Source organism: Salmo salar, chromosome ssa24 (assembly GCF_905237065.1).
Source record: "Salmo salar chromosome ssa24, Ssal_v3.1, whole genome shotgun sequence".
NCBI lineage: Eukaryota > Metazoa > Chordata > Actinopteri > Salmoniformes > Salmonidae > Salmo > Salmo salar.
This window is the reverse complement of record NC_059465.1, coordinates 16787159-16808923: the sequence shown is the minus strand read 5'-3', so window position 1 is coordinate 16808923 and position 21765 is coordinate 16787159. Positions and strand designations below refer to the sequence as shown.

The following is a 21765-nucleotide window of genomic DNA, read 5'->3' as shown; positions in this document are numbered from 1 at the left end:
CATCTCATTCCAAAATCCTGGGCATTCATTTGCTGTTATAACAGTCTCCACTCTTCTGGGAAGGATTTTCACTAGATGTTGGAATATTGTTGACTGGACTTACTTCCATTCAGCCACAAAGGCATTAGTGAGGTTGGGCACGGATGTTGGGCAATTAAGCTGGGTCCGCAGTCGGCATTCCAATTCATCCCGATGGGGTTGAGGTCAGAGCTCTGTGCAGGCCAGTCAAGTTCTTCCACACCGATCTCAACAAACCATTTCTGTATGGACCTCGGTTTGCGCACAGGGGCATTGCCATGCTGAAACAAGAAAGGGCCTTCCCCAAACTGTTGCCACAAAGTTGCAAGCACAGAATAATCTATAATGTCATTGTATGTGTAACCGATGTGAAATGGCTAGTTAGTTAGCGGTGGTGTGCGCTAATAGCATTTCAATCAGTGACGTCACTCGCTCTGAGACTTGAAGTAGGGTTTCCCCTTGCGTTGCAAGGGCCGTGGCTTTTGTGGCACGATGGGTAACGATGCTTCGTGGGGTGTCAGTTGTTGATGTGTGCAAGGGTCCCTGGTTCGAGCCCAGGTAGGGGCGAAGAGAGGGACAGAACCTACACTGTTACATTGATGCTGTTGACCCGGATCATTGGTTGCTGCGGAAAAGGAGGAGGTCAAAGGGGGGGTGAGTGTAACCGATGTGAAATGGCTAGTTAGTTAGCGGTGGTGCGCGCTAATAACATTTCAATCAGTGATGTCACTCGCTCTGAGACTTGAAGTAGGGTTTCCCCTTGCGTTGCAAGGGCCGCGGCTTTTGTGGCGCGATGGGTAATGATGCTTCGTGGGTGTCAATTGTTGATGTGTGCAAGGGTCCCTGGTTCGAGCCCAGGTTGGGGCGAAGAGAGGGACGGAACCTACACTGTTACATATGCTGTAGCGTTAAGATGTACCTTCTCTGGAACTAAGGGGCCTAGCCCAAACCATGAAAAACAGCCCCAGACCATTATTCCTCCTCCACCAAACTTTACAGTTGGCACTGTGCATTGGGACAGGTAGCGTTCTCCTGGCATCCAGATTAGTCCGTCGGGCTGCCAGATATGGTGAAGCGTGATTCATCACTCCAGAGAACGCGTTTCCACTGCTCCAGAGTCTAATGGCGGTGAGCTTTACATTACTCCAACCGATGCGTACGGCTGCTCGGCCAATGAAACCCATTTCATGAAGCTCCCGACGAACAGTTATTGTGCTGACGTTGCTTCCAGAGGCAGTTTGGAACTCAGTAGTGAGTGTTGCAACCGAAGACAGACGATTTTTACACGCTACGTGCTTCAGCACTCGGCGGTCCCGTTCTGCGAGTTTGTGTGGCCTACCACTTTGTGGCTGAGCCGTTGTTGCTCCTAAACGTTTCCACTTCCCAATAACAACACTTACAGTTGAATGTGGCAACACTAGCAGGGCAGAAATTTGACTAACTGACTTGTTGGAAAGGTGGCATCCAATGACAGTGCCAAGTTGAAAGTCACTGAGCTCTTCAGTAAGGCCATTTTACTGCCAATGTTTTTCTATGGAGATTTCACGGCTGTGTGCTCGATTTTATACACTTGTCAGCAACGGGTGTGGCTAAAATAGCCGAATCCACAAATTTGAAGGGGTGTCCACATACTTTTGTATATATAGTGTATCTCTCTAGGAGCTGATCTTCTGTTATTATTTTTATTTTTAAAGGTACAATTGGAAAGGGAGAAGGCTGATCCAAGAGCAGTGCTGCTTCTTTCGATCCTATCAGCGAAAAAAAATCTTTGAAACTTCTCTGTTTTTTCAATGACATTCAAATTTTAAAAAGGCAAAAGTTTAAATGTGTTCCACCTGAGCGAGTCTGACCACAAATCAGAGACCACCACTATGATTGCACACCAATGTGTTTGATGGATCGCGGGAAAAGATCAGGAATTTTTATTTATTTTAATTTTATTTAACCAGGTAGGCTAGTTGAGAACAAGTTTTCATTTGCAACTGCGACCTGGCCAAGATAAAGCAAAGCAGTTCGACACATACAACAACACAGAGTTACACATGGAATAAACAAACGTACAATCAATAATACAGTAGAAAAATCTATATACAGCATGTGCAAATGAGGTAGGATAAGAGAGGTAAGGCAATAAATAGGCCATGGTGGCAAAGTAATTACAATATAGCAATTAAACACTGGAATGGTTGGATGTGCAGAAGATGAATGTGCAAATTGAGATATTGGGGTGCAAAGGAGCAAGATAAATAAAAACATCACAGTATGGGGATGAGGTAGGTAGATAGATGGGCTGTTTACAGATGGGCTATGTACAGGTGCAGTGATCTGTGAGCTAGGAATAAGCTTTTGTTGGCTACAGTCCAAGCTATGTCTTCCAATGGTGCAACTGCTGTCGGCATCCAAATATTATGCAATTTGAATTAAGGCTTGGAGGTAAGGATGACAGTAGTGGTGTAGTCTACGGTGATACGGATATCACTTATTATTGATATCTACATTGCGCGTTGATGTGAATCACACCGCTGCTCTCTCATTTAGCTATTTGCGCTTTACGGATTGTGGATGGCTGTTCACAAATCTAAATGTGTATTTGAACCCAATAATAGTTGAATTCAAGAAGCTTAAGCTGCCTATCAGTCATTGTTTTTGAAACCAGTGGACAGCCAGTGAAAAATGCTCTCTTGCAACAGCTGCGTAGTTCGGATCCAAGCCTATGGAATAAGTGTGGCTTTTATTACTCAATCTAATTCATGCTGATTAAAAAATATATCCATAGGCCTAATGGACACATGCTCAAACTTGCACGCTTCGATAGACTTAAAAGGGCAATCTGTAGTTGCTACATTTCTTTTGGCATTTATAAATTATATATACAGTACCAGTCAAAAGTTTGGACACCTACTCATTCAAGGGTTTTTCTTTATTTTTACTATTTTCTACATTGTAGAATAATTGTGAAGACATCAACACTATGAAATAACACATAAGGAATCATGTAGTAACTAAAAAAGTGTTAAACAAATCAAAATATTTTTTATATTCTTCAAGGTAGCCACCCTTTTCCATGAGCACAGCATTTCTTTTTGAATTTGAATCAATGAGCCCAATCAATCCTCCATGACAACAAAATCATAAACAAGAGTAGGGCGGGCTAATAAATCCTTTGTTTTGGGGTCATGCTCAGGTGAAACAATTTTGCTAATCTATACTTCCATATTTCCAAGTCCTGTTCTTGAAGATCAAGGGGTATAACATTCACTGGAATTCTGATAGACTTTGGTTTTTAATGTAAAGATATAATTTAATCTTATTATATGTAGTAGAAAGCAATGGGTTAGAAGAAGCCTACATAACCAACCCATAAAGTAACATTTAACATCCATATATGGCCAGCTATGTAAACTTTAACATTGATTTATCCTGCAATAGATGTAGTTCAATTAGTAACGTTGTCTTCTAATGCCTCTCAAGGGGAAAGTAATCTAAAAGTAACAATGTAATCAGATTACATTGCTGATTACAATTTGACAGGTAACGTGTAACTAACAGATTACATTTAGAAAGTAACACATCCCGTTAAGTATGCTGGGGAAATTAGTGAGATTATCCTTTTTATGGGTCAGACCCAAGTGTCAGGGCAGGACGAAGTTGCTTCCCAACAAGAAGTGACACTTCAATATAAGATTATAGGTCGCTCTTTGTCAATATGAAATAGATAAGCCTAGTAGTTACCTCTAGTCTTGAATACAAACAAACTTGATTTTTGATTCTCTGCTAACTCCAGTTTTTACAGGCAGGGCCAGACAAGCACTGTTTGTGAAACAACAGCTGCCCCATGCTTAGCTCAGCACATGCTCTGCGTGTGATTTCAATTTCAGTATGGAAAAAGGAGGGCCTTGTTTTGATTGGAAAAATACTTGAGATAGAGACGTGTAGGTTGAGAATTTTTTTGGACCGGGATAAATCAGTTTTTGTGTGTCAGATAACTCGCACAGTGATCTGTTCCCCAGCATGAGCAACTGGATACCAGTCCTCAAGGAACTCGGAAGTGTGAGCTGTGACCAGACTTCACCCACACACAGAACATTGGGCTTTGGTCTTTAAAAGGAAGTTCGAAGTTTAGGCTGGAGCATTTACTTTTCTCTGGATGACAACTTTACCACAGCACAATAAATGCACCCTGGCTGTGCTGTCAGTGATTACAGGCAGACAAACATAAAACTGGATTATAAATAACTGACCCAACTGGTATATTTAAACAAAGCCAATCAAATCATTTTCATTGGGAAGAGAAGGGTGATTATCAAAGGGCTCAGATCACTGTGGACATATGCTGAACAGATGCAAATGTGGTATCAGTCAGACAGGGGTGGCCAACATCTGTGGTTAATAACATCCATTGTTTCTTGATTGGATTGGGAGGTTTCTCAAAAGACATCAAGGCAATTCTGTAAAGTAAAGCCTGAAAGCAGTTGATCTTCATTCTTACTGGTAAATGTGCAGTTTAGTTGTCAAACTCGTTCCACAAAGCAGTATGGAAAGTGTGTTCATTAACTATATGATTGCAATGTAACATGAAGATAAATGTCACAAACCAGTTATATATATTATTCTTTGTGGCTTAGATAAGTCCTCGATGACAGCTGCTGTATCTTCAACAGTTGTTGGTCAAACAGATATCATGCCCGCATTCTTTCAAAGCGGCATATTACAGTGCCTCCTCGTTGACAATTCTGAAAGAGAACACTGCTGTAGGTGTAGAGCTGTGAAATGCTGTACAATTCCTACTTTTCCCACCATTTGAGAACCAAGATGAAGACAATTGCAAAAAGTCAACCATTCATGATGCCTCATAACAGCAATGGATCCGAATTTCTTTTAGCATCAAATCAGGGTGGACATTTTATTTTCAAAATTGTTTATCATTACACAGCTATGGGAAGGAGAAGCAATTACAATTAAAAAAGAAGTGTCATGTTTTACAATAAACTGTCAAAATCAGTCTGTACATCTAAGAAATGCAAAAAATAAAGTTGCACAAGTCAAAATAACTGAACCAAGGGTAAACAAAACTATAAAAAAACTAAACGTTTAACTACGAGTTGAATGAAACTGCAGAGTATTTCAAAAGCAGTTCTATAACCATTAATAAAAACGGAATCATAAATTAATTTCATTTTAAAAATCAAATCCTGCACTAAATGGAAAATTCAAATTGCTGTCTTCAGTAGGGTCGGTCTCTGCGTTCCTGGCGATGGTCCCTATGAGAGAGGCAAAGCCGTAATTTAGTGTCCAACAAACATAGTAAGTAATACACGAGCATGATGAAAGCAGTCCAACATGTTCCTTTACCTCATATCCATCTTGCCTGGGGGCCCCCCCATTCCTCCTCTCCCCATTCCTCTTCCTCGGTCCATAGGCGGTCCTCCCCTGCTAGACCCTCGGAATCCCCCTCGGTCCATTCCACCACGTCCCCTGAATCCACCGCCACGGTCACCTCCCCATCCTCCACGGAAGCCTCCAGGCCCTCCTGGCCCGCCACGGTCCATCCCTCTGCCCCCACGCATCCCCATGCCACCCCTGCCTCGCTCACCACCTGAACAAAATCACACAAGACCCAGTTAAGCTTGCCACCAGACTATCGTAGACATGCACATGTTAACAGGAAGGGGAACACAAGATTATTAAACATAGTAAAAAGTAGTATTCCCAGTGCACAAAGAGCAAGCCGCTCCAACACCAAAGCTTTCAATTATAGTAAACAGACTGCTAAACATGGATGGTTTCATGTTTCCCCAGAGTTGACACTAATCTATACTGAACAAAAATAAACATGCAACAATTTAAGATTTTACTGAGTTACATTTCATAAGGAAATCAGTAAATTGAAATAAATTCAATGGGCCCTAATCTATGGACTTCACATGACTGGGCAGGGGTGCAGCCATGGGTGGGCATAGGCCCACCCACTGGGCAAAATTGATTTATTACAGACAAATAGTCCTCAGCACCCCCCCGCAGTTGATCCCACAGGTGAAAAAGCTGGAGGTGGAGGTCCTGGGCTGGTTACACGTGGTCTGCGGTTTTGAGGCCGGTTAGACGTACTGCCAAAGTCTCTAAAACAACGTTGGAGGCAGCGTATGCTACTGAAATGAACATTTAAATTCTCAAGCAACAGCTCTGGTGGACATTCCTGCAGTCAACATGCCAATTGCAAGCTTCCTCAAAACTTGAGACATCTGTGGCATTGTGTTGTGTGACAAAACAGCACATTTTAAAGTGGCCTTTTATTGTCCACAGCACAAGGTGCACCTGTGTCCTGATCATGCTGTTTAATCAGCTTCTTGACATGTCACACCTGTCAGATGGATGGATTATCTTGGCAAAGGAGAAATGCAAACTAACAGGTATAAAAACATTTGAGAGAAATAAGCATTTTGTGCATATGGAAGGAACATTTCTGGGATTTTTTATTTTAGCTCATGAAACATGGGAACAACACTTTACATGTTGCGTTTATTTTTGTTCAATTTAGTACAACCGCTAAGCATGGACCCTGAAGTCTAGGTGTTAAACCTGTTTGTTTTATTTGGCTGTGTTACATTGCAAACAGTAAGATATGTGAAACAAGGAAGGTAATTCAGCCCTTGTTGCTCAAATAACACAAATTGTTATAATGGTTCCTGTCTACAGTTGAACCAGGCCCTAACAAGAGTGCTGCTGTGCCAGTGACCGCTGTACCTGAAGGGGGCCCAAAGCCCTCTGGTTTGGGAGCTTTGCACTGGTTACACTCCATCCTCCAGGAAAAGTTCTGGTTGCCACAGCCCCTGAGAAGGACAACCATTCAGTGATATACACAAAAACCACTAACTGTACTGTAAAGTTCATTTTGTTTTTTTAAATGGGAAAAGGAAAACTCTTTCTTGAGAGGTCCTTACTGGTTGGGGCACTCCCAGTCTCCAGCTCTCTGCTGCATGTTGCCACCTGGGCCACCTGGCCCACCTCTGCCCATACCATGTGGTCCTCCTCGTGGGACAAAACCTCCACGCTCTCCTCCACGGCCCATCATGCCTGATAACACACACCAGGGGTTGTTTCAATAGTTCATTATATTGCCATGGCAAATGTGGGGCAGCTATATATACTGAACAAAAATATAAAAACGCAACATGTAAAGTGTTGGTCCCATGTTTCATGAGCTGAAATAAAATATCCTAGAAAAGTTCCATACGCACAAAAAGTTTCGCGAAAATTTGTTTGCATCCATGTTAGTGAGCATTTCTCCTTTGCCAAGACAATCCATCCAACTGAAAGGTGTGTCCTACCAATAGGCTGATTAAACAACATGATCATTACACAGGTGCACCTTGCACTGGGGAAAATAAAAGGTCACTAAAATGTGCAGTTGTGTCACACAACAAAATGCCACAGATGTCTCAAGTTGAGGGAGCGAGCAATTGGCATGCTGACTGCAGGAATATTCACCAGAGCTGTTACCAGATAATTAATTGAATGTTCATTTCTCTACCATATGCCACCAACGTCATTGGAGAATTTGGCAGTACGTCCAACCGGCATCACAACCGCAGACACCGTGTAACCATGCCAGCCAAGGACTTCCACATCTGGCTTCTTCATCGGAGACCAGGCACCCGGACAGCTGATGATCCTTTGGGTTTGCACAACCGAAGAATTTCTGCACAAACTGTCAGAAACCGTCTCAGGGATGCTCATCTGCGTGCTCATTGTCCTCACCAGGGTCTTGACCTGACTGCAGTTCGGCATCTTAACCGACTTCAGTGGGGAAATGCTCACCGGCACGCTGGAGAAGTGTGCTCTTCAAAGATGAATCATGGTTTCAACTGTACAGATGGCAGACAGCGTGTATGGCGTTGTGTGGGCTAGCGGTTTGCTGATGTCAACATTGTGAACAGAGTGCCCCATGGTGGCGGTGGGGTTACGGTCTAGGCAGGCATAAGCTACGGACAATGAACAAAAATGCATTTTATCGATGGCAATTTGACTGCACAGACATACCATGATGAGACCCTGAGGCCCATTGTCGTGACATTCATCCTCCACCATCACCTTATGTTCCAGCATGATAATGCACAACCCCATGTCGTAAGGATCTGTACACAATTCCTGGAAGTTGAAAATGTACCAGTTCTTCCATGGCCTGCATACTCACCAGACATGTCACCCATTGAGCATGTTTGGGACGCTCTGGATCGACGCATACGACAGCGTGTTCCAGTTCCCACCAATATCCAGCAACTTCACACAGCCATTGAAGAGGAGTGAGACAACATTCAACTCAATGCAAAGGAGATGTGTTTTGCGCTGCATGAGGCAAATGGTGGTCACACCAGATGCTGACTGGTTTTCTGACCCATGCCCCTACCTTTTTTTATAAAGACATCTGTGACCAACTACTGCATATCTGTATTCCCAGTCATGTGAAATCCATAGATTAGGGCCTAATGAATTTATTTCAATTGACCAATTTCCTTTATATGAACTGTACCTCAGTAACATCTTTGAAATTGTTGCATGTTGCATTTACATTTCTGTTCAGTGTACTTTCAGTTTTGAACAAGTGCCATTCTCAAAGAAACAGTTCACTTAAATATACCTCCAGGTCCTCCACGGCCCATCATGTCACCCCTCATGGACATGCCCCCTCTCATTCCACCCATCATGGGCTTACGGCGAGCCATGGACACCTTCAGCCTCCTGCCCTGGTACTCTTTGCCTGTTGAGGTCATAAACAGAACGTAACAGGAATAAAGAGAAATGGAGAGAGAAAAAGGCAAGAGTTAATGGTCATTACTAGTATTCTAAAGTACATTTCAGTGCACATCAACACAAGCCCTGATATGCATTCATCTGGATGGTTCAAGGGTAGAATCAGAGTAGGCTGATGCAGGTTAAAAAGGGCCAGTATGACCTACCATCAAATAACTCTACAGCAGCTTTGGCAAAGGAGGGCTCCTCGTAGGACAGTGTGGCATCTCCCTTGGGCTTCCCTGAATCATTGTCTGTGTAGATGTTGATGGCAGGCTTGCCCAACCTCCGGTTCATCTAAACAATAAAAGAGGAATTCGTCACTCAAAAGACAACCTACCCAACCATTAACAGTTATCTGCTGTTGCCATTCTATTTGAGAGCATTTTTTTCAGCATTCATTAACTGTTCAGTCCTCTAATTAAATGAGAACAAGACAACAAAAACATTGTGTACCTGTGTAAGCATCATGCTGTTTAATCAGAAGAAGCTGATTAAACAGCATGATGCTTACACAGGTACACCTTGCGCTGTGGACAATAAAAGTCCACTAAACTGTGCAGTTTTGTCACAACACAATGCCACAGAGGGAGCGTGCAATTGGCATGCTGACTGCAGGAATGTCCAACAGTTGTTGCCAGAGAATTTAATGTTCATTTCTCTACCATAAGCCACCTCCAATGTCTACAGTACGTTGGATGCATATCTGTATTCCCAGTCATGTGAAATCCATAGACTAGGGCCTAATGAATTTATTTTAATTGACATATTTCCTTATATGAACTGTAACTCAGTAAAATCTTTTAAAGTGTTGCATGTTGCACTTATATATATTTTTCAGTATACATAAGCATGTTTTGGAAGAGACAAATACAATTTAATGTGTGCCTAAGTTGAGGTCCTTAGATTAAGACTGTCCTCACCCTGATGGCTCCAGGGTCTTTGAAGAAGATAGCCATCTCCTCCAGAGTGGCGTTCTCTGTGAGTCCTGTGATGTAGATGGTGCTGTTCTCAGAGTCATCCTGCTCCTCAGGGCGCCCTGAACAGAGAGAACTACCATTAAAAGAATTGCCAGGAAATACTACAGCTACACTTCCACTACACTGTCCTTACTCATCTCAGATTCATAGCATAAGCCATTAAGCCAAGAAGTTGGACCAAGATCAATGCAACAAAGCCTTTCAGGCAGATACAAACCAGTAAGATAAACATTCAAAGGTTAGCAATTGATCTTTCAATGGTTCTGATCTATGATTTAAGTGTTGGTCATTTAGTATCTGCTTACCCATGTTACGCACTGCCCCGTTGTTCATGGGTCCTGTTTGCCATCAGGCGAGGGGGGAAAAAAACAAAAAACAAAGTCAGTTTGTGCCACTCAAGTCCTCTGCTAAACTGCTGAAGAGTATTTGAAGTGATAACAGACACAGTCCTCCAGAACACAGGCATCAGACGTTTTTTGAAAATATATTGATCATGATGTAAATAAAAACCTCAGACCCGTTTGTATAAAAATGTGTGCCATAAGAAAATGTCCTAAGAAACCACATAATAATCATCCCCAAAAATACCAGGGGTTTGGCTCCATGAAATTGTAAATGCAAAACAATTTTTCAAAACGGACTTTTCTTGGCAGCGGTCATTTGTTATTAATATGTCATTGTGCAATAAGAGTACCTTGCTCTTCAAGGTTACCTTAGGCAGTGAGTGATAAACCAGAGTAAAAAGTACCCCTTTCCAAACAGATGTCTCAGACATTTAAACTGGATCCCCTTCTATTTCCATCCATTCTAATAGCCACCTATATATTTGGCTACCCCCCCCTAAAAAAAACACTGCGCACACCAATGTAAGGGCTTAGGTAAATGCTCAGCGCGTACATGCTCTAGTAGGTAAAGGTCTGGAGTGGACAAGCCAGTGTAATACTCGTTAACTTACCACCGGGCTTATTGAAGCCACCTCTGTCTCCAGCGACGCTATGGGGGAATAAATGGAGATATGAAGGCGATTTCCCTTTTAACAGCCACTTCCATGCATGGAGCCCCAAGGCTCGTTTGGGGAGATTGAAGGAAACAGTTCTGACTAGTTCTTTTAACAACCCCCAACATGCCTACACAGTCTATGCAATCCAGTTAATGGGAATGAAGGAATTAACAGAAACTATGGCATCATTCCTTTACTAGAAATCTTCTTAACGACAGCATTTGATAGCAGATACAGGCTAGTTTGGAGCTAGCTGAGGGGTGTTAAATCTCTACCTATGGGGAAATATGGGACAGAATCCCAGGAATTTGTTACAAAGGAAACCTTTTTAGATGCATTCCATATGCAGTTTAATAATGACTAGCCTGGAGATACTATACTGACAAGAGATAACTTACAGATACAGTTAAATATGTGGAAAGCTAGTGCATTATGTCCAATTTACAGTTGAAGCAAATGGCTATAGGAGTTAAAACAAATGATTGACGTTGTCAAATGCAATGCATCTGAAATATTAAACAAAAAACAGGTGATTACAGTCACCTTTGAAATAAAACCAAAAACACACCATCCATGTACATTATTTTACAAAAACATGAATTGAAGTTAAACAATTCTAATAAATACAGAATTTAAACTTGACCATGTTACAATGTTCACCAAGGTAAAAGTAATAATTCAATTTGTATAGTAAAATCATCATTTTAAAGAGTTTCCCAGCATGCTTTAGACAGCACCATCCTCATCTCTTGGATTTAAGGCAGAACCCAAATCTCTGTGGTTTAACCCCTTCGGTTGTTTAAGCTGCCGGCTCTGTATTGAGTACAGGTACTTTATAGAATATAGATGGGTTTACATGGCTCTCACTGTTACCTGTAGCGTAAATGTGACAAAGCATGTTAAAAAGGTGTTCATTTGATTAAACAAAACATTTGTAATCCAAACCACATTTTAAAAACTAAAAACACATAAGGGGCTGGTTTCCCCAGACACAGATGAAGCGTAGTCCAAAGACTAAAAAGCATTCTGTGTATTGTTTTTAGTCCAGGACTAGGCTTACCCTGGGAAACCGGACCCAAAACATTTTGCCCTAAAAGCTATACTGTATGAAAAAGTAAAAACAGGAGTTACATATGAATGCCAAATTTTATTTTTTATTTTTATTCTTTACCCCTTTTTCGTGGTATCCAATTGGTCTTGTCTCATCGCTGCAACTCCCGTACGGACTCGGGAGAGGCTTAAGTCGAGAGCCGTGCGTCCTCCGAAACACAACCCAACCAAGCCGCACTGCTTCTTGACACAATGCCTGCTTAACCCAGAAGCCAGCCACACTAATGTGTCGGAGGAAACACCGTACACCTGGCGAACAGTGTCAGCCTGCACTGCGCCTGGCCCGTCACAGGAGTCGCTAGTGAGCGATGGGACAAGGACATCCCTGCCGGCCAAACCCTCCCCTAACCCGGACGACACTGGGCCAATTGTGCGCCGCCCCATGGGTCTCCCAGTCGCGGCCGGCTGCGACAGAGCCTGGACTCGAACCCAGAATCTCTAGTGGCACAGCTAGCACTGCGATGCAGTGCCTTAGACCACTGCACCACTCAGGAGGCCCACGCCACATTTCTTGACTACTTTAAGCAATATTAACAGAGAGAAAAAGCCTACTTTCAACTTGAAAACATGACAAAATCATCAATTGAGGTTAAGAAATGTGACAAATGTCATGTAATTAATAAAAGATTGTGCTGTAGACAAAGGTTGAATTATTCACTTTGATCCTCTCTTTAGGGAAAGCACATAGCCATGTACTGAATAATATTTTTTATATAATATAGGCCTAGAACAAAACATAACTGAACATATGAGTCTGGTGTGACCTAGTGAACATACGCCAATTTTTTTTTTTTTCTTGTTCCAGGGATATTACCTTCAGCTGTCTGATACTCAATGGAATCAACCTCACCTCAAACTCTACAATGAAAACATAGGTGCCATCATAATGCCCAGAAAGCTTGAACAAAACATGTAAGGCTCCAGGTTGCCAGTTTAGTACCAATAACCCACAAGGGGGATAACATTGGTTCTGCATGGATGTATCCCATAGAAATGTACTAGCGGTTTTCCAGGGAAAAACTCCAAACCCCAAATGTGCATTAACCTCAACTTAGTACGCAATTAAACTCCTTGGTATAGGCAATCAATGTGTCTTGCTTATTAAACAAACTTAAGTTATTTTAGAAGATCTGCCCCTGGGGGTCGTGAGCCAAAAAAAAGGCCCCGAAATGTTGTTCAAAAATGAGCTAATTGGACAGAAAGGGGCACACCACCTCCAAACACAAATGAGAAAAAGCGTGTCTTGTATTGCAAAGGTTTGTTAGCTTAAAGTTAAGGATTCTGTAGTTTTGAGATGTAAGTAATCGATTAATATGAAATATTGTTATATGTCAACACAAGCCAAAATTTGAGGTAAATCAGTTAGCAACTAAACTTCCATAGTGCATACTCCCAAATACCTTCAGGGTCAGCTTTTTAAAAAGAAAATCAGATTAAATAGATACGTTTTTATACCATCTTAAAATGTATTTAACCTCACAGCAATCATTTAAAAAGGTGCAGTGTGCCCACCAAATCATTGAAACCCGCAGCAGTAACCCTGAAGCCTTGTAAATAGATGGACCATAATCACTGATATAGATTATATACACCTGTAAAGCTGTGGTACAGCAAAAAGGGATATCTGATTGAATAGTTTACAACTCCAGCTTTCTGTTCACAAATGTCAGTCCCAGCTCTTTGATTCATGAAATCATATTCCTTCTTACCTTTGGCCACAGTATGGCAGGGCTAAGAGTTAGTACCCACTAAAGAGAGTCCCTTCATGATACTTTTTGTAGGCATTAGATATTTGATCCTACACAAAGTAAACAGTGACTTTCACCACTTATAAAAGAGATGTCTATTTTATCTTTGTAGGGTTACAACTTGACCCAATTAATGTTTAAGGGGAACTTCAAACTCAGCCCTGCTCAGCCTGGCCGCAGCACCTGCAAGAATGGATGGACGTTATGTTGAGCAATAAGGAGAGTGACTTACCCCATGCCTCCACGGCCCATGCCCCCACGTCCCCTGCCACCGTGCATCATGCCGCCCCTGTCATAGCCATCCCTGGGTGGCCCACGGCTCTCCCCTGCCCCTGGGAACCTAGCAGGGTCAGAGCCAGAGTAGCCAGAGCTGCCTCTGCCCTCCTGTCCATAGTTATCTACAGAATAACATGAGGATTAGCGGAAATGCCCTTGTGTGAAAATAAATGAACATCAACATGACTAAGACAATAACTAGCAGGTAGGCCTATTGCAATGCTTGTGTGTGTGTTAAAATAACAGAGGAGACCGCTACTCTTACTGTAATGGCTTGACTGGTTGTAACCACTTTGAGGCCCACTTTGTTGTCCATACTGGCTGCCTGCAGGCTGCCCATAGGAACCTGAGGCCTGAGGGGGGTAGGCCGCGGCAGGGGCCTGTTGCTGCTGAGGTGGGGGCTGCTGCTGCTGGTACCCACTCTGCTGCTGCCCATAGCTTCCCTGCTGGGCCTGGTACCCACTCTGCTGCGCGGCATATCCCCCGGGTTGGGAGTAGCTGCTCTGGCTATAGCCAGCTGGCTGGCTGCTGGTATTACAACTGAAGTGGTTAGGGGCGGGCAGGGATGGAATGGGTCATAAAGAGTGCTACACAACTATATGTTTCTTATGGGTTGACAGCTGCAACTTGTCCTCCACTGTGTACAAACTAAAATCAAGAAACATCAACAAAATATAGTTTAACATTTCACTGCATCACTACTTCCATTACACCCTGGTCCTAATGTGAGACTAGTTAGCCTACCTCTGAGGCGCAGTGGAAGCAGCCTGCTGGCTGTAGCCAGCATAGGCAGACTGGGCTGCATAGCCTGGCTGGGAGCCATAGGAGGGCTGAGAGGCTGCGGGAGCAGCAGCAGGAGCACTCTCATATCCACTGGCTCCATAGCCCGCGGCAGGCTGGGAGTAGCCATGGGCACTGGGCTGGGCAGCAGGGTACCCAGCTGTGGTCAAACAGTAAATGGTTAAATTGAAGAAGGTGTAGATAGATCATTCCAGGTACAACCTGGTTAGGATTTTAGTCCAGAACTGCCCAAATGAATGAAGCAATCTGTTCTATTTGGATCACACTATAACCACTTGGGAATTCTACAACCTGACAGAGAGCAGCACTGATGAAGAATATTAAATGGCACAGAAGAATACCATTGTGTTATTAGAAGTGTGTTAGAATTAGTGTTAGATATCAGTAGATGAATACCATTCTGAAGGGTCTATTGTCTTTTACAGTCATGATGCAGGAGGAGTAAATAGTGTCAAAGAAATCTATCATCTCCAGGGTTCAACTAGTCTACTCACAATACTATAGTTTACTAGACATGATGCTAAATATATTACATGGATCTATCCAGCCAGCCATTGAACACCTTGTATTGACTGAGCCTAAGTGGCATGAAATGGATAGAGATGCATGAAAAGTAATTGTGTCGAACCTGTTTTATTCCCAGCTGTAACATGAAAGCAAGAGGAGAAAAGGTTCACAGTTCAAAAATGGTGACTCGGGTTGAAAATGGTCCTTTAAGGTCCTCAAAGCACATTTGCAGTAATATAAATAAAGGATTGACATTACATGTGGTCAATGGTTAGAGGCATGATGGACAATTCTCATTCCCTTCCACCAAAATTACTTTTGGCCAATCATTTTGATCAGTTTGAAACTGACCTGGTGCTGGTTGCCCATAGGAGGAACCATACTGCTGTGCATAGCCGCCAGCAGAGGGTGCTGCCTGAGAGTATCCGGTCTCAGCTGCAGCAGGCTGGGCGTAGGACCCATATCCTTGCTGGCTATAACCCTGCTGAAATACAAAATATTATTTTATAGACCGATATATAATGACAAGTACCTTGGGAAAGATGGCAAGCTGTCCTGTGCTTCAGTTAAAACTGTATGCAAACATGGAATGAGATCAAGGCAGTATTGTGGATCTCTGACCATCATTCCAGTTTATGTAATTCATAAATGTCTAAAAATAATTGTCTAAATATAAAACTCACCTGGGCAGATTGTCCATAGCCCTGTGAGGGCTGAGCAGCATAGGAGCCATACCTGCAGGGACACAAGATCAATCATTCATCTCGTTTCTGTAGATCATAATTAATTGTACCAAATAACACAAACACCCATTCCTCTGGATTCATTAGAACACTTCTCTTAGTAGCACACAACCTGCATGTAGAAAGACTTACCCCTGCTGGGCACCGGCCTGGTTGTAGGAACTGTAATCTGTAAAAGAAAATGACAAAAGAAATGATTAGTCTAACATTCAACAACAGTCCTACAGGCTAGTACAGTATCAAAATCTACTTTGGACTCATGAGAAGAAACTACTCATGTTCACTGGGCAATAATCTTGTGTAGACCTTCGGCAGTGGCAACCAGGCCAGGCCACACAAAGGGAAAATCTTTCAAGTTCAACAGTCCTTGAAAAGAGAAAACATTCCTGCTATTCAACTCTAGCAAGGACTGACTAGTGATAGTTGTTTGCCGTTGTTATGTTGTGGGGGCCATCACGCCTTTGCTTGCATAACTAACGTTACGGTAGTTGGCTAAATTGGCCAACAAAGAAACAAAAATGTGGCTAGATTAGCAAGGCTGTACGGAAAGGTATACACTAGCACAAACAGAGATCTTATTAAATTACTAGAGGAGCTATATCATGAACCCTCAAAGTCCCAGAATGGGGAGAAAACGGCAGCAGATGAAAGGTTAAAACAACGGCATACTAGTATCCCATAACTCCTTGCAACAGTGGGACCAGCTATGCTGGTTAGCAATGGCGCTGATTCCAGATTTGTAACAATGCCGTCTTAACCTGTATTTTTGACCTAGACCCATGTTTAGGTTGAAGATGGAAAATTTTTGGAGAAAGGTGTCACAAAAATGCAGAGGTTATACCACTCTGAATCAACCACGGGACCAGCTCAAGCATTGTAGCTAACGCTGCCTAGGTAAAAGGCAAGCGGCCTGAAACAGATCATAAGGTTGGTGGGGGAAAAATTGCATTTTAAGCTAAAGCCAGAAAAAAGACAACTGCCTGCTAGCTAACGTTTGGGATGAAGATTACAAGGTTAAGACAACAGGATTGCAATATTCCATAACCCTTTGCAATTCAAGGGACCAGCATCGCTAGTGGTAATTTTTACACACAGTATCAGTCAAAAGTTCGGACACCTACACATTCTAGGGTTTTTCTTCATGAAAAATGACTTTCTACATTGCAGAATAATAGTGAAGACATCAAAACAATGAACACACATGGAAATCTAAATATATTTTAGATTCTTCAAATAGCCCCACTTTGCCTTGATGACAGCATTGCACACTCTTGGTATTCTTTCAATCAGCTTCATGAGGTAGTCTCCTGGAATGTATTTCAATTAAGAATGATGGAGACCACGGTGTTCTTGGGGACCTTCAATGCTGCAGACATTTTTTGGTACCCTTACCCAGATCTGTGCCTCGACACAATCCTGTCTCGGAGCTCTACGGACAATTCCTTCGACCTCATGGCTTGATTTTTGCTCTGATATGCGCGGTCAACTATGGGACCTTTCCAAATCATGTCCAATCATTTGAATTTACCACAGATGGACTCCAATCAAGTTGTAGAAACATCTCAAGGATGATCAATTGAAACAGGATGCACATGAGCTCATAGCAAAGGGTCTGAATACTTACGTAAGTAAGGTATTTAAATTAATATATACAGCTTTTTTTGAAAATGTGTTTGCTTTGTCATTATGAGGTTGTGTGTAGTTGAGGGAATTTTTTTATATATCCATTTTAGAATACCGCTGTAACGTAACAAAATGTGTAAAAGTTCAAAGGGTATGAATACTTTCCAAATGCAATGCATGTGTTTATATTTGGGATGCACAATATATCGGCCGATATTAGCTAAAAAAAAGCCAACATCGGTATCGGCCCGATATCTAGATTAACGATGACGTTAAAAACCAATGTCAAAGCTACCGTGCATACCTATATAACGTAGGTACAGGACGTAATGACGCCACGTATAATTGTGTGCTACACGTGCAACAGCATTCCTAACCTAGCCCACAATGTCTGCTGTGTGGAACGAGCGGTCAACAAGTCGAGCAGTCATTTGAAAGAGTAAGAAATTTCAGCGAAACAACTCAAAGGCGAAATCCATTAAAACCAAGATAATGGAATTCATTGTCCAAAGACAATCAACCGTTCTCTGTCGTGGATGTTGGCTTTTGCCGACTGGTCGAGCACCAGCGCACACTACCAAGTGCGCTATTTTTCAGATGTTGCCCTACCAGAGTTACACAGTAATAGCGTCACTGCTATTAGCTTCATGACCCATTTGGGTCTTTGCGTGTCAAAAAAGATACAGTAGCACTGTTTTTGCATTATTTAAACCAAATTGAACATGTTTCATTATTTATTTGAGGCTAAATTGATTTTATTGATGCATTATATTAAGTTAAAATAAGTGTCCATTCAGTATTGTTGTAATTGTCATTATTACAAATACATTAAAAAATACATATATTAAATAAAAAAATAAAACCGGCTGATTAATCGGCATCGGCTTTTTTGGCCCTCCAATAATCGGTATCGGTGTTGAAAAATCATAATCGGTCGACCTCTAAGTAGAAACTGCAGTCATTTTCATTATTCTTAGCAATTATTTAGAAATCCTTGTGAGTAAGTATTAGCTAGGTAGCCAATTGAACTTCAATTCATGAAAATAAATGGCTAGCCAGCTACTTAACCCTGTTGCCCAAAGCTAACGTTATAAGCAGCCAGCTAGCTTCATCTGGCTAGTGACGCTCGACCAGACCGGGTTATTTGTTGTGAAGCTGGCCACAATAAGGATTATGCACAATCGTGGAATTTGAGGAATGCCTTCAAAATAAAAGTATGTAATTGACAGTGATGCAAATTAATACAAATAGTAGAATTGTGCCATACTTTTATTTTAAAGGCTAAACCCAAAGTCCCCTATTGTAGCTAGCTTCACATAGATAGGTCCGACCACCATTAATCAAATAAGAACCGTCTTATAAATTAGGGTTATTTTAGACGACACGTCAAATAGTGTTATTTGGCATGCATCTTTTTTGATACGCAAAGACCGAAACGGCGTTCCATAGAAATCCTGGTTGAGAATGAAACTGAACAAATGAAGAACGAAACAGCACAGCAAGTAAGTGAAAGAAATAGGTTTTGATTATGTTTTACTGGTAATGGGGACATACGTAAATGCCAACAAAATAACCTTTTGGTCAGTGTGTGTGTACCCTTTATTTAACTAGGCAAGCCAGTTAAGAACAAATTCTTATTTACAATGACGGCCCGGACGACACTGGGCCAATTGTGCCCCGCCCTATGGGACTCCCAATCACGGCCGGATATGATACAGCCTGGATTCGAACCAGGGACTGTAGTGACGCCTCTTGCACTGAGATGCAGTGCATTAGACCGCTGTGTGTGTTAACTATTTAACTGTACTAGAATGCTTAAAAGGCTGCTAAAATGTTAAATATCAGCTAACGTTTTTTTTTTGGCGTGGAAAATATTGGATATCGGTCAAAAATGTCATATAGGTGCATCAGTAGTTTATATATAATATTTTCTTTACACTCCAGATCACAGGAGGCTGCTGAGGGGACAATGGAAAAAATAGAATGACGTCAAACACCTGGAAACCATGTGTTTGACACCATTATACTCAAGTCAATTAAGGTGCCACCAACCTCCTGTGCTCCAGATACAAACAATAACTACATCTCATCTGCCCAGACCCACATGCTCACAACCATTCTTAGTGCCTGCATTATTGTTTGCTACTTGGCCTTAAATTGTACCAATTTGTTTTTCCTTGGTTGCCAATGATATTTCAATAATAAAATAACTTGATTTTTTCATTGTGTCAATGATGGCAGATTGATTGACTTCCAAGTTTGTTTTTGTTAACACATTTTTTTTCAAGATGGGTGATGAGAAAATAATCATCCAGCCCATTAGCTACCTCACTACACCCCCCATATGCCATGTCTTGAAATATGCAGACAGGCAGATTAAAAGTCTACATTATAATACTTCTGACAGCCAACTTTCTAGCCCCGCCCACAACTTCATAGCATTCCCAGACAGCATGGATTCCCAGACAGCATACACTTAAGACATGACTGTAGAATTTCTGAATTTTGTCTCTTGTATTAAACATTCTAACATTAATTTATACTGGATTAAGCATACATTTTTGTTAACTAATTTTGTTAGTTATGCACCAACTTTCCCTCCATTTTGTGCAAACATCAGTTCTTTTTAATTATTGGTTGCAAAAAAATATTATTTTTCTAAGAGCGCTAACATTAGTAGTTATCAATGGCGCATGCCAGGAAGTAAAAGCAGGAAGTGTACCCTTCAATCGGTGCTGCGATTTTTAAGTCAACTCCCATCTGACAATACAAAAAATAAATTCCATTGCATGAGCCACATCTGTTAGCATCATTTGAATTTACATTCTACGTTACCAAGGCAATCCAGTCGATAGGACATTCCAAATTATTTTGGAAATTGCATTACAACTACCAGCCGCCATTGCGAGCGTACCCATTAATTGGCCAGTCAAATTTCCTGGGTTAGAGTTTCCAATCCTGTTTTATTCACTTTATTTCTATGGTCCTATCATCAACTGATTTCAGACAGTGTGTGGAGCGACTGCATCGTTTGAATAGAATTTTGGCCGTTCATTTGAAACATCTATGAATTAATTCATCTAAAACTGGCTAACTAACGTTAGCTAACAAAGATACAGTGCAGATAACATTACATTCTTAAAATACATGATTTTACACAATCACAGGTCTGAGAAACAATGGTTGATTAAGTTCCTGACCAAAATGGCTGACCTTTAGAGCATCATAAGAGTCATGTCGGTCCTAGAATTCAAATTCGGCAGATGCACGTGTGTGGTAAGAGTTTGTGTCCCTCGCCCCGGCATCGTGGCTAGATTGGGCCTACTGCCCTAGATTCTACATTAGCCAACGTCAACTAACGAAGTAAACTCGTTCATTCAACATTCTCCGGCTGGCCGATTAAACTCAACTCCATGATTTAAATCGAAGAGTTTCGTAAGCTAGGCCAACGTTGGCAAACGCAACGCGTTAGCTAGCTACCGGCTACTGTACATATTTAAACGTTCGCATTATACGTACATATTAGATTAAACCACATACATTTGATGTAACTATTGATAAATATGTACATTTCTTTACATGGTCTATAATATCTAAAGAATTCATGCAAAATGACACAATAAAATAGACCGAGAACGGAACCCACCAGGTGCTGACGCCATCTTCGTTTCGTCTGATGTTGGCGCATGCGCGTAAACGAATGGATGGATGAACTTGTGCTGCGTTGAAAAAAACGGGGAAGTCGGGGAAAAAAACAGCTCCGAATTGGAAAAATCGATTTGAACCGTCATCCAATTCAGAATTCCAACTCGGGAACTTCTAGAGCTCCGAATTTCCGACCTGAAGACCACTGACGTCGTGATTTGACGTATTTTTCCGAGTTCCCAGTTGTTTTGAACGCGGCATCTTTCTCGAGCACCGACTTTCCAAACAGAATATCACTGAAGGCATGGTTTTACCTCGTATTTTTCTTCCTTGGAACAACGTTTCTGTTAAGTTTAGTGGTGCTGACGTGACATTCCAGCCAGGCTCAGTTTAGGCCCAGGTGGACGGTTCCCGGGGTGCCGAGGTAGTCTAAAAGCAGATATGGAGAATTTGATATCACCCCTGAATAGGGGTATTTCTACTTGCACATCATCATCATCTGCTATTTATCAAATTCAAATCAAATG

At 41.8% G+C, this 21765-nt stretch overlaps 1 protein-coding gene across 8 annotated transcripts; it reads right to left on the bottom strand.

Annotated features, from left to right (window-relative positions):
• Positions 1-4907: 4907 nt before the first annotated feature.
• LOC106584976 (RNA-binding protein EWS) lies at positions 4908-21255 on the bottom strand. Of its 8 annotated transcripts, none has more exons than XM_014170664.2 (17): positions 21240-21255; positions 16103-16139; positions 15911-15962; positions 15579-15711; positions 15349-15363; positions 14664-14859; positions 14185-14447; positions 13876-14041; positions 10741-10778; positions 10091-10123; positions 9729-9844; positions 8973-9102; positions 8654-8773; positions 6957-7089; positions 6760-6845; positions 5371-5614; positions 4908-5279 (listed from the first exon to the last, which is right to left on the bottom strand). In XM_014170664.2, the coding sequence occupies exons 1-17, from the start codon at positions 21253-21255 to the stop codon at positions 5243-5245; spliced, it is 1815 nt and encodes a 604-aa protein (XP_014026139.1). In that variant the 3' UTR covers positions 4908-5242. The 8 variants fall into 8 exon arrangements, with proteins under 8 accessions (XP_014026139.1, XP_014026140.1, XP_014026141.1 ...); XM_014170665.2 differs by having other exon boundaries at positions 14185-14444; XM_014170666.2 differs by having other exon boundaries at positions 15579-15708.
• Between the last annotated feature and the right edge of the window lie 510 nt (positions 21256-21765).

Coding starts and splice junctions, on each gene's coding strand:
- LOC106584976 (XM_014170664.2), bottom strand. Junction 9,845..10,090: donor CGGGGCAGTGCGTAACATGG/GTAAGCAGATAC, acceptor CTCTCTGTTCAG/GGCGCCCTGAGGAGCAGGAT. Junction 9,103..9,728: donor AAGACCCTGGAGCCATCAGG/GTGAGGACAGTC, acceptor TTTATTGTTTAG/ATGAACCGGAGGTTGGGCAA.